At 35.6% G+C, this 13,505-nt stretch overlaps 1 protein-coding gene across 3 annotated transcripts in view; it reads left to right on the top strand.

Annotated features, from left to right (window-relative positions):
* Positions 1-12,198, top strand: part of tax1bp1a (Tax1 (human T-cell leukemia virus type I) binding protein 1a) — a 32,831-nt gene extending 20,633 nt beyond the window's left edge. For all 3 annotated transcript variants that reach the window (XM_084424172.1, XM_084424173.1, XM_084424174.1), the window contains 5 exons: positions 2,428-2,514; positions 3,278-3,458; positions 5,839-5,990; positions 7,906-7,991; positions 11,703-12,198. In XM_084424172.1, coding sequence (XP_084280298.1) covers positions 2,428-2,514; positions 3,278-3,458; positions 5,839-5,990; positions 7,906-7,991; positions 11,703-11,913 — 717 coding nt within the window. In that variant the 3' untranslated portion in view covers positions 11,914-12,198. The remainder of the gene's footprint in view (positions 1-2,427; positions 2,515-3,277; positions 3,459-5,838; positions 5,991-7,905; positions 7,992-11,702) is intronic.
* Positions 12,199-13,505: the final 1,307 nt, after the last annotated feature.

Raw genomic sequence — 13,505 nt, 5'->3', positions numbered from 1 at the left:
TGTGTTTGTAATGTTAATCAAACAACAGACTCACTGCAAAAAAAAATCACTCAATGCTCTTAATAGAATAACTTTAACAAGGATTCATCTATATTTAATTTATACAGTGAAGACTATGCAGTGACAGTGGGGTTTTTTGGTTGTTTTTTTACATTTGATTACTTCATTAAATTTCTCTACATAATCTACCTAATCTGTATCTAACTACTGTTAAATCTACCTGAAAAACCTTTATTTTTTTGCATCTTTGTTTTGTTGTGTTTATTTGTGCTATTGCTTGTAGTTTGATTTTATGTTCTTATTTTATTATACTGTTTACTTTAAGGTTTTAAATGTATATTTTATATTTATATTTAATATTACTTTTATGTAGATTTTTTTTATTAAGTTGGCTTGGAAAAGCCAACATACTGATATTGTATTTAAGCTTATTATTATTCTTCTTAGGCAACATTTCTCCACGCTACTCCTCCTAAACTGTTCAAGCTACAACCACTAAACTCAGACTAAACCTTCAAACTGTTCTGACTCGAGTTGCTTGCTCTTTTCAGACTGATCAGACTAACGGTTTTCCTAAAATTGCTGATCAAAACTTGGAAAAATTCCATAGACTTTCATTGCGGAATGTTCAAATTGAGCCAAGACTATTCAAACTTCAACTGTATAAATTCAAATTTTGACAGTTGGAGAGGCTCATTAGACTCCATCCGCTGCCATTCTATGTACTATTTCTAATTTATTGAGACTCATTTAAGCTTTCTTTCTTTCTTGCTTGCTTTCTTGCTTTCTTTCTTTCTTCATAACTAATCTATCTATCTATCTTATATTTCTTTCTTTTTTTCTTCCTAACTAATCTATCTATCTATCTATCTATCTATCTATCTATCTATCTATCTATCTATCTATCTATCTATCTATCTATCTATCTATCTATCTATCTATCTATCTATCTTATATTTCTTTCTTTCTTTCTAAAGGCCCTTGCACACTGAGTCCGAAATTATCGCATGCGTTTTTTCGCTTTCGTGATTCGGTGGTTCTGAATTGTCAAAACACCATTCAAAATGCTTGCTACCGATACGAAAAACGCAGAAAATCGAACCTGATTCGATTTTTTTTTTGACGGACGAAAGTTTCGGAGGCAGTGTACAAGCGTGATTGACATAACGTGAGGTCGTATTTATTTTTTAACGTGCGAAAATTTCGGACGCGAATTTCGGACTCAGTGTGCAAGGGCCTTAACTCCAAACTAAATTCAAATTTTGACAGTTGGAGAGGCTCATTAGACTCCATCCGCTGCCATTCTTTGTACTATTTCTAATTCATTGAGACTCATTTAAGCTTTCTTTCTTTCTTTCTTTCTTTCTTTCTTTCTTTCTTTCTTTCTTTCTTTCTTTCTTTCTTTCTTTCTTTCTTTCTTTCTTTCTAACCTATCTATCTATCTATCTATCTTATATTTCTTTCTTTCTCTCTTTCTTTCTAACTCTAAACTAAATTCAAATTTTGACAGTTGGAGAGGCTCATCAGACTCCATTAGCTGCCATTCTGTGTACTATTTCTAATCCATCAAGACTCATTTTCCATTCTATCTAATATTTCTAATCTATCTATCTCATAACAACCACCCAGAACACAATGGCAACCACCTAGCAACCACCCAGAACAATTATTTGATAATTTGATAGTTTTTCATGTGACGGCAACAAAATATGTTTAATTGTTATAAAAGGATCGAGAAAGACAAAATCAAGTAATAATGTAATACTTCAAACTACTTTAAACTTCTCGTCCAAACTTTTCCAAGCCAACTTAAAGTTTTCTCGACGAACTTTCGCTTCTAGTTTGCATTGGTCTTGCATTTCATGTAAAAGTCTGCCGAGTAAGATACAAAAAAAAATGTACTAGCCAAAGGCGACTCGAGCTTCAGTGTGTCTGCAGAGGGTTGCCATCCCCCAGCTTTTGAACTTTTTGAGTGTGACCTCTATAAAATTGTTTTAAAAAACCTTGAACCTGTCATTTCAAAAGACATGGAAAATTTATCTAAATTTGTTGGTCAGAAAATGTCAGAGGCATTTAGTGACATTTAGAGCCCTGACATCCAAATTCTGAGATGCATAAAATATCAAGGTTAAACTTCTATAACGACTTCTCGTCGATGTTTACACAAATTCTGGAATTTAAAGGTGTGTTGGTTAAGTTCTGTAACACTCGCGGCAGCAAAGCAATTGCAGTCTGTATGTTTGAGCTGGCCAACCGGGTCAACCATAACAACATTGGCTCAAACAATGATGAGTTATTGATGTATGACTTTTTGCAACTCTAATTGGTGCCTCTAGTGATTTAGAACTACACACTTCACTTTCAGGTGCAGCTATAAAATATATGTCCAGATGTCACACAAATTAAATCATATAAATTCCTTCATAGACTCAGGTGTCAGAGAAGGACAGAGAGGTGTCCGCTCTGAGGGAAAGTCTTGTGGTGGTGACCAGGGAGAAGGAGAGACTGGAAAAGGTAAGCATTTATAGTACAAACCTGTTCTTGTCATTTTTGTTCTCATGAACAATTTGTTGCTATATACTTGTGTCTTTATTTGCTATTCAAAAATCCAGAAAGCTCTAATATTTTCCAAAGCTGGTATTATTAGCTCTATCGGCTAAATGTTAACGAGTATATTTAAATATGAAATCCTTTAATTTGATTCTCAGCAGGTAAGACACTGAAATCAGATTGAGTGTGAATGTTTGAGCCCCAAGAGTCATAGCTAAATGCCACATTCGGTTCCCTGATTACCCATCAGCACTTGTGTTAAATGTTAAATGTGTGAATAATTCTTCTAATCATGGCTTACGGATATGGGGTCAAAGGAGAGGGGAAGAAAGAAAATGAGAAAGAGTAAAAAAGGGAAATGAGTTATATTCTGTGTAAGTAGTATTTAAAGACTGGTAATATTGAATATGTATTACATTAGTACTCAACATTTCAGTTTCTTTGGTTGGAATTTATTGGCCAAAAGGAGTTTTATTCAGTTTCTTGTAGTGTTTAAAGAGCCTGTGTCTCATTTGTAACATTCATAATGAGATTATTACAGTTTTGTTTTTTAATCATCAAGCCAATTTTCAGCAAACCTTTTGCAATTTCAGTCATTTCTTATTGGTTACAAATTTGTATTAGCTAGTTTTACTGATGTTATAAGTGTTTTCTGTCGGGTATGTTGAGAACATCAAATGAGATGCATTCTACAAATCATTTTGTTGGCTCTTTGTTTCTCTTACAGGAGTTGCGGCAGTGTATGAACAGAGGAGAGACAGCAGGGAGTCGGAATTCAAAGGTCAGAGAGCCAGTGGTGCTGCGTTACCCACTGCCGTATCCACAAGACCCGCCTCCTCTTCCACTGGTGCCCCAACAGCCTGCTGAACTGCAGTACGGGAACCCCTATTCAGAGCAAGAGACCCGGGGTGGGTGCACCCTTCAGTCTGCTATTATTATTTTTTTTTTTTATAAACCCATTTCCAGAAAAGTTCGGACATTAAACTATTTTTGATTTTGATGGCTGAAACACACTACAAAAAAGTTGGGACAGAGGCAAAATAAAAGTGAAAGATTATAGAATATCCAAGTTAAACTCTTTTTAAAACAGTCCACAATGAGCAGGTAATAGGTGAGGGTATCGTGGTTGACTGTAAAAGAGCAAAGATGGGTCTTGGCTCATCACTTTGTGCCAAATATCATGAGAGAATAGTCAAACAATTCAAAAATGCAAGATTGCAAAGAATTTATGTCTTTCACCATTGACTTTCATCAGCGACAGGTGCAAAAGCAAACATCTGTCATGGTATGAGGTGCATCAGTGAAACAGCATGAGTGACTTTCATGTGTGTGAAGGTACTGTATGTACATTGATGTGGTGGAGGCGTATATTTGGATTGTACAGAGACCTCTGGCCATCAAGATGACATCTTTCCTGGGAAGCAAGACAATGCCAGGCCTCATTCAGCATGTTCTACAACAGTGGTTTCTTAGACACTTTACACCATAGAGTGGATGTGCTTGACTGCAGTCCAGATCTGTCTTTTATTGAAAATGTATGGCCTATCATCCAAAGCAGAATCAGACAACGACGACCACGGACTGTTGAGCAGATTTCTGATATCAGGTGAGATTAGGCAAAGACAATGGTAATCATGCCTCTGTCCCATCAAAATCAAAGTTTGTTTATATGTACAAAATAAAATTAAGTTGGTCAGTGAAAACATTAGAAATATTTACTATGTACTTTTTTCAATTAAACAAATGTTCAAGAGAATGAACAAATCACAGATTCTTGATTTTATTGCATTTTACAAAATGTCCCAACTATTCTGGAAATGGGGTTGTAAATAAACAATAAAATGTTTTTCATTTATTAACCCATTAGTTAACTAGTAGTGAACTACATTAGTTAACATGAACTAACAATGAACAATTCTTCTACAGCATTTATTAATCTTAGCTAATGTTAATCTCAACTTTTACTAATACTAATACATTTTTTAAATCAAAAGTTGCGTCTGTTAATATTAGTTACTGCAACTGACATGAACAAGAACATTTTTATTATCTAACCTTCAGTGCCAGTACTAGACTTCTGGGGGCCCTAATATTAGGAAATATATTTCTAAAGTATATAATATTTACTTAAGGGAAAAAAGCCCTTAGAGTAACTGTAACTGTAAAAGAGTAACTGTACATTACATGAGACATGATACATTTCAGTAAGGTGTACTGTAACTTTCAACACACCTTTTGATATCCATGCATGTTTTTTCGTGCTATAACTTGTATTAAAGTGGTAGAAAAGACTCGTGCTCCGTGCTGCCGCTTGAACTGAGGTGTTACAGCAATCTGTCGCGTCACTTTTAAGGGCGTCAAGACACCATTTATTGCTTAAATCTCGTGATAAAATGGACAGAGTTTGAAATCTGAGACTTGGTTCTTATCAGAAGCTCTTGGAGATTATTAGATGGGAGACTCACAAATAATTGTGTTATGTAAGGGAAAACTGGGTGCCTGGAAACTCTGGCTTGAACTACGGGTGATTCATAGGTTCAAATGGAGCCTGCTTTTTTGTCGCTATTTTTTAACTGCTAATGCGTTGTTGTTGCGCTAACTTCGACAGCCCTGAATTCAACATGAGACATTTTCTTCACACACAGTATAAGTTGCAGTCTGACACGTTTTTTTTTTTTTTCGCCCCCTTTTGATTTACAGAATATAGTCGGCCCTGATCATTGGCTGTCTTAAAAAAAAAAAATCAACAATAGCGAAAATAATTACTTTTATCGGACGATATCGATTATTAGCCAATAAATTGGTGCATCCCTAATTATTCATACACTAGCGGTCACAAGCTTGGGGTCAGTATGATTTTTTTTTTTTTTTGAATACACCAAGACTATTTATTTGAAAGCTGAATTTTCAGCAGCCATTATTCCAGTGTTCAGTGTCACATGATCCTTCAGAAATCATTCTAATATGCTTATTTGCTGCTCAATAAACATTTGATAAGAAGCTTATCACTGATGATGTGTCTAAATTGCACCAGTGGGTGTTTTAGAAACTAGTATACAGGATTATTTGAATAAGAAAGTATAAAAACACTATATATTTGAAATAGAAATATTTTGTAACATGATAAATGTCTTTACTGTCACTTTTGATCAATTTAATTTGACCCCAGTAGTTTGAACGGTGGTCTATATAAAAGTGTAGTATAATTATTTTTGACCAGAAAGTTTTAGTAATGTAATGTAATGCGACACAACCCTGTTCAAAACTTGCTGAATTCTTGTTCCTCAGATGGAGCAGATGGGGCATTATCCCCAGAAGAAACCTGTCGCCCCCCTCCCTTGGCTCCACCACCTTGGGGCGGTCCTGTGGTCTGCAGTCAGCCATCACGCAGTCTCAGCCCCCCTGATGGCCTGGAGAATCCCCTTGAAGAGCGGCCCAATGTAAGGACAGTGGAAATATTTAGAAAGCACCACAACAGCTTGTATTGTGTACATTATTTTGGCAGCTGCATAGATGTACAATAGACATGATCTGATTTGAATGTATCTTCAGACTGCTGTAAGTAGAGCTTGATGGGTAGAGCGTGTTTTAATCTGGACAGCATTATTTTTTAAAGCGGTTGCTTATCTGCAGTACGTTGTTAAAACACATCTTGTCAGATGTTAAAATGACATTTAGCAGATGTTTTTGCAATGTTAAAACTTTAGATCAGTGATTTCTTTTTCTTTTTTTTACAGCCCCATTGATAACACTCAAGTTTTTTTTACTAATATTGTACTGCAAGAATTCTCAAACTTATTTGTCTGTTGTTTTTACCATTTGACATAAATTGCTTTAAATTAATATTCAATAATTTAATAATACATTTGCATGTTCGTGGTTTTCTGACGTTGGTCAATGGCCATATAACATTTAGTGATTCATCAGTGTTTTATTTTGATTTGTTTTTAAATTAATTTCAATTTTAGAATTTAGTAAAAACGTATTTTAAAATTAATTTTAAACTATAATTTTTTAACTATTTCGATTTTTTTAATTTAATTAATAAGGGTTTAAATCAGATGTTTTTTCACAGTAGGATCCAACATTAATTCTCCTAGACAGCGATACGATATAGAGTGGTGTAGTATGACGGTCGAAGTATGGTTCCTTCGAGATTTTTCCTATGGGGTTTTATAATGGGGGTTTTCAATTTATGAGTAAAATAAAGCCTGTGGTAAACATAACTTTGACATTTTGCACATACTCTGCACACACTCACACCCCAAGCTGACTTATCTAGTTACTTATTAGAAACTGCTTCAAAACGTTGTAACAAAACGTCAAAGTACAGTCAAGTTATGTTTACCACAGGCTTTATTTTACATATAAATTGAAAAACCCCATAGGAAAATCTAAAAGGAACCAGCGGCGAATTAGATCTCTCTCTCTCTCTCTCTCTCTCTATATATATGTGTGTGTGTGTATGTATGTATGTATATTATGTGCCTATTTTACATAGCCAATTAGATTTTACAACCTGTTGGAACACACACTTTGAGAGAAATGTGTTGTAACAGTTGACAGAGATTGTTTGTAGATGTAAAGAAATAAAGGTGCATTTCGATTTTCATACAGTAGCATCGATACATTGTATCACTAGTCATTTAATCACCGTATCTATCCACATCGATTTTGAAGCTTTATGTAAACTTCAGAGATAATAACTGGGTGTTATTGTGTCACTCTTTAAATTGATATATGGCAATTATTTTTTGTCACTCTTCAGGAACCTTCTCTACTTCTTCCTTTCTTTCTGTTTTCAACCCTTCCTCTTGACTTGCACCTTGTCGTCCTTTGATTCAAACTCTTTCCCTTTCTTTTTCTTTTTCCGTCTTCTCTTCCTCGCTGCCCTCTGCGTTCCCCGCACCCTCAGACCTCAGTTCATAGGTGAAAACAGAGGTGGTTAATTTGCATGAAACGGCAATTAAGGCTTTTCTCTTTTGAGCTCGTTAGTGGATTAGAGTGACGAGGGTAGAGGCTCGTTAGAGAGAGATGTTGACGAGGGCTATGCTAATTGGCTGGGGGTGCCGGCCTGTGATATTTGAGGGTGCAGATCGGCACTGACCCCTTTCTCCTCCTTTCTCGTTTGCTGCGTTAAAAGCCCATTAACCTTTGCAGGAAGCCGGCTGTGTGCAGACAGGCGTGGCTTTTCGTCGAAAATGTGGGTGTGTGTGTGTGTGTGTCTGAGAGATCATAGCTGTTATGTCTTAATAGAGAGGTGACAGCTAGCTAAATGTGTCCGCTGAAGAACATAGTATTGTTATGTCTCAGTCAAGAAGAAATTATTTCATTTTGGTTTTATGTCTTTCTTAGGGAGGTGATGGTGAGGCCCCTGCAGTCTGTGATCACCAGAGCCTGGAATCTAATGAGAGCCACACAAGCTTCTGCTTTGACACCAGGTAAATGTTTAGAATCGCATGTTACCATACTACTCATACTGTGTTTGCAGTATGTATACTGCATGGCGTTCGTATGCATAGAATACCTAGAAGTTAGACTGGGTAAACCCAGCCCGATGTGCCGGCGATTTGATTTCCTATACATTTTTCTATCCTGCTTCCGTTACAAATCTGCGGGGACCAATCACAAACTGGCTTATCCACCTGGCGCCCTATTGGCGTGTTTAACACAATGACGATTGAGAAGCAATGTACATCACCTGGATCGTTGGTCTGATTGGTTGAAGGACTATCCAATTGCGTACAGAGTCATTTGAACTATGCCTGTTGATCACGCCTCTTGTGGAGTAGAAAATACAGAGCAGACTCCCCAGACTAATGTTCAGTCTTAAAAGATTGAGCTTGGTCTGGTGATAGCCAGACTACCTAGAAGTATACAACAAAGCACACTGCGTGAACTACTGTATCCAACATTGCAATGCTATGGACTTGACTTTCCATTTCCAAAGTGACAAATGATTAGTAATTACAGTTTGGGTTTTATTTTATTTTGAAACGTAATATTTTTTTATTTTGTGTACTGAAATTAAACTAAAATTGTGCTTTAAAATGAGAGCAGAAAGCTTTAGGTCAGGGCTAGGCAACTCAGTCCCTGAGATCTGCTTTCCTTCAGAGTTTAGCTCCAATCCTGATCAAAAACACCTGCCTGTAGCTTTCTAGTAATCCTGGAGACCGGGATACCTTGTTCACCCAAAAACCATTTACTCACCCTCATGTCGATCCAAACCCATACGACTTTCGTTCATCTTCGGGACACAAATGAAGATATTTTTAATGAAATCTGAGAGATTTTTGTCCCTTTATTGACAGTCTACGCAATTAGCACTTTGACGCTTCAAAATTGAAATATGAATTGAGCGGTTTAGTCCAAATTTTCTTAAGAGACACGATCGCTTTATATGATGAACAGATTGAATTTACGCTTTTATTCACATGTAAACATTCATCAACGCAAACATCAGTTATGGTCACCGGAAGCTCAAGAGCCAATGAAATTCATTCTCATGTTACGCAGCACAATTGAGCTTTCGCAAGAACAAATTCGTTTTTTTCTCGCACGTCAAGCAGGTTTGGTTGAGCTTCTTTTTGTGTTCACTGATCAATGTTTATGTGTGAATAAAAGCCTCAATTCAATCTGTTCATCATATAAAACGATTGTGTCTCTTCAGAAAAATTTGGACTAAACCGCTCAATTCATATGGTTTAGTTTTACGATCTCTTTATGAACTTTTTGAAGCGTCAAAGTGGTAGTTGTGTAGACGGTCAATGAAGGGACACAAATGTCTTAAGATTTCCTTTAAAATATCCTCATTTGTGTTTCGAAGATGAATGAAAGTCTTACAGGTTTGGAAAGACATGGGTCTTTTGGGTGAACTAACCCTTTAATTAGCTGGTTCAGGTGTGTTTGATTAGTATTGGAGCTAAACTCTGCAGTTTGAAAGTAAAACCCCTGCTTTAGGTAATGAAAATTGTTTTAAAACAGACTTCATTTTTTATAAGGACTATGATGTGTTGATGTTATTCTAATTATTTTATACAAATTTCTTGGTATTTTTGACTCATTATTGGATCGGACAAACGTTTTGGAAAACATGCAAAAAAATATTTTTTACCCAAAATCTAAAAATGTTAGATGCCTATTTCTAAGATGAAAACTGTCAGAACGGTCATTCGCTGAATAAACATGCAGGTTGAGGTCATGTGACAATTAAGCATACAATTTTTTACAGATGAATAGTTTGTTCTAACACCTTTATTGTATCGTAGATACCACTAGCGGCACCAGGATTTTGATTGTAGGTGGGCCCCCAGAAAACTGGATGGGCCAGTTAAAATAAGCCCCCCCAAAAAATAAAAAATCTCTGTTTCAGCGCTTTTCTGCGGCACTGAGGACAGTGAGGATTCAGTAGCCTACCTGAATTTAATGCGTAATTAGCATAGGTTTTAAAAAAAATTAAACAGGAATTTTTTTTAGCTTTTTTTAATACAATTACAGTTTCATTTAATTTATTGTTTAATAAAATTATAGGCCTATTATTTTTAATTTATTAACAGCAACAACAGCTGTAAAGATGAAGTTGACGATCGCCATCTCCGTAGTGAATGCGCCTATAGAGAGAAATGCACATCATGGATTACATAACCAGAGAGTAGCCTATTTCTTTTCGTTTTAAATTGTTAAAAAGACATTTCAAGCTTTCTTAAGATATATTTCGTGTCTGTGAGGCATATGCTGAGTTTCGTTAAGTTAGGATGAGCGCTCCTGTTCGCGAGCAATGCAAGTGACCGCGCAGGCGCCTCCATGATTATGTTGTCTGCTATATTTGCTTCTTATTTATTAAATCCAGGCAATTAGTTGATAAAAAATTTATTAAAATTAAGATACAATTTATACAAAACGAAATTCACTTAAAAAAGGCTTTCTACAAAACAAACCTTAATTAAGTGGTCAAAATCATGTCTGACCCGCTCCATGTCTCTCGATATTGCGCATCCTATCTTACTCGTAACTTTTCATAATCAACATAAATGAAAAAAATAACATTATAATATTTTAACAAATATTAAACTAAATGAGCTTATTTAATGGCTACAACACATATAGTAGGCCTACAGACTCTCTATTTGTACAAATTGCTGCACATTCATTTTATTCTGAATTTTGCACACTAAGTTGAAAGGTATTTGTTTGTGCATGCATGTAAAACATATCTGCAAAATTTATCAAGTTCACTGATAATTATGCGTGCATTTAATAATTACTATCTTAATGAATAATGTAACAAGGACGAAGCATGTAAACTGCGTTGTTTGTTTAGAATGGAATGGATCGCAAATAGATCCGAATGAAGAAACGTACAAAACCATAGTAGAAAATGGGTGGGCACGGACCTAAAATGGGTGGGCCCAATGGTAGCGCCGCGGCTGGTAGATACTACAGTATATTCTTTGTAGTGTGCAGCAGTTTTTGTGGAAATCAATGAAAATGAGAAATGTTGCCTTGGCAACTACACTGTAGCTGAATAAAATAAGTGTTTTTACATTTTTGTTTAATTTATTTCAAGTAATGAAAATGTTTTTTATTTTAGTTTTAGTTAATAATAATTACCCATGTAATGCATTAACCAATTAGCTTAGTTTCTGACTCGAAACAGCCCTGGAATTGGTGAGTATTGATAAAGAAAATGTTAGTTTTTTATCTGACTGCTAAAAGTTAAGACATTTTATACACAAAATTGGGATAAAATGCTTTTTCCCCCCATCTGAGATAATAACTGAGTACCACTTGCTGAATAAACAGTCAACATAGTGAGATGTGACAGTTTAGCATACAACAGTTTAAACCAGTGCTGTCAAATCGATTAATTGTGATTAATCGCATCGAACATAAAAGTTTGTAAATATATGTGTGTGTGTGTCTGTATATATATATATATATATATATGTGTGTGTGTGTTTAATAAGATAAGATTAATCGCGATTAATCAATTTGACAGCACTAGATGAAAATGTCATAGTTTCTACTGTAAACTTGCAGTACGCAGTAAACAGTACTGTGTAGTATGCAGTAAACGATAAGCAATCATTCCAAACACTTCTCACCTTAGTAGGTATTGATTAAAACGCCCTCTCTCTGTCATCCTCACTCAGACCCGACGTTCATAAGCGGTGTCCCCTTTGTGAGGTGATCTTCCCACCACACTTTGAGCAAAGCAGTTTCGAGCGACACGTCGAGTCTCACTGGAGGGTGTGTCCCGTCTGCAGCGAGCAGTTTCCTCTAGACTGCCAACAGCATCTCTACGAAAAGCATGTGCACACACACTTTGATGCCAATGTTCTCAACTTTGACAACTTGGATTAGAGATGAAAAAATTGATATTTGCTTTTAGTTCAATATAAAACGCCTCAGGTGATTCAGGGGCTTCAGTGTTTTGTTCGAAACACGCTGATGTTGTCACTTTGTTGTAACTGCTGAACAACTCATGTCAGGAGGACTCGCCATCAGAATATTTGATTTGCACATAAACAAGCATTAATTTAGATATTTAAACTTCTAAGGGACAGAATACTACATTAATGGTCTTCAGGTGTAATAGATGTGAAAAAAAAAATGAAAAGCACTTTTTTTTGTAAATTTTGTGTACTACTTTAAAATGAGAGCAGAAAGCTTTAGGATATTGTTTATGAAAATGAAGTATTTATTTTAAAGGACCAATGATGTAATGATGTAAGTTTATTCGGCCAAAAAAAAAGAGATGGCAATAATTAATAAACCTAATCACTAAAAATGACTCTAAAACTGTTACCTCGGAGGCATTGAAGCCTTTCTGTGTGAAACACCATTTACTAATACACTAATTTAAAGGCACCTACAAATGAAAATTGTCATTTAATCATCCTCATGTCGTTCTAAAACCATGTGAAATTTTTCTGCGAAACAAAATGTTGTGCTTTTTACCACGCACACATGAACTGGAGCTTTTAAACTTCAAAAAGGACACAAAAACACCATAAAAATATAAAAAAAGTGGTCTAAACATATTTAGGTTGAGCCAAAGAACTGAATCAGTCAGATTTGTGAATGAATCATTCAGACCGGTTTTGAAGGAATTCATTTCATTTATGAAGCTTGAAAGCGCCAGTCTCCATTTATTCTACTGGTACCTTTTTTCAATAATTCAGAGACTCTGTTTTTTTTTTTACATGATAATTATGACGAAATATTAGTTTTTAGGTGAACTCTTCCTTGAAGCTCAGCTAAAACAAAACCCCTCAATCCAGAGAACCACTGTGCTAAAACTATAGCTATGAATTCAGCAGCAACTTTTCAGTGCATCATTGGTTCAAACATCTTGCATTAAACATTTAGATGGAGTTATCAGTTTCAGCATTCTATCCATCGCACATTTTCTGCTTAAAATCCATTTATCAACACCGCTGATGCTTCACACTGTAAGTATGCCAGGATGTTTAACCTAGGGTTGCTCTGTGTCTGTGTGTATCAAGTGTATGTTTATTAATAAAGAATGCTACAAGCAGCAGTTCATTGAACTGAACGTTTCTCCTTGCAACTGTAAGACATCACACACCAATCATCACGTCAACACTGTATGGACAATAAAACGCAGAAACAGGCACCATACTTGTTTGCTTTTCTTTATTTTTGTAACATTGTCCTAAAGTTTACATTGCAGCTTAAGGATAAAGACATCTCAAAAGAGTCTCTCACTCGCTCGCACAAACACGCACACATTATACATCATCTCGCATACAAATTGCCTCGGTTCCACAAAACATTTTCCACAAAAACATACAGTACGAAAATATAATTTCAAAAGCACTTTACAAAAGACTTGCAATACAATACATTCACTATATAGTATATCAAACTCCCTCCAAAATAAATGCATCTCAGTCACATTACTACATTGTAGGTGTGAGGAATCACACGGA

This window comes from Rutilus rutilus (genome assembly GCF_951802725.1).
Source record: "Rutilus rutilus genome assembly, chromosome: 11".
Classification (NCBI taxonomy): domain Eukaryota; kingdom Metazoa; phylum Chordata; class Actinopteri; order Cypriniformes; family Leuciscidae; genus Rutilus; species Rutilus rutilus.
The sequence above is the reverse complement of the archived record's forward strand: the minus strand, read 5'-3'. Positions and strand labels throughout refer to the sequence as shown.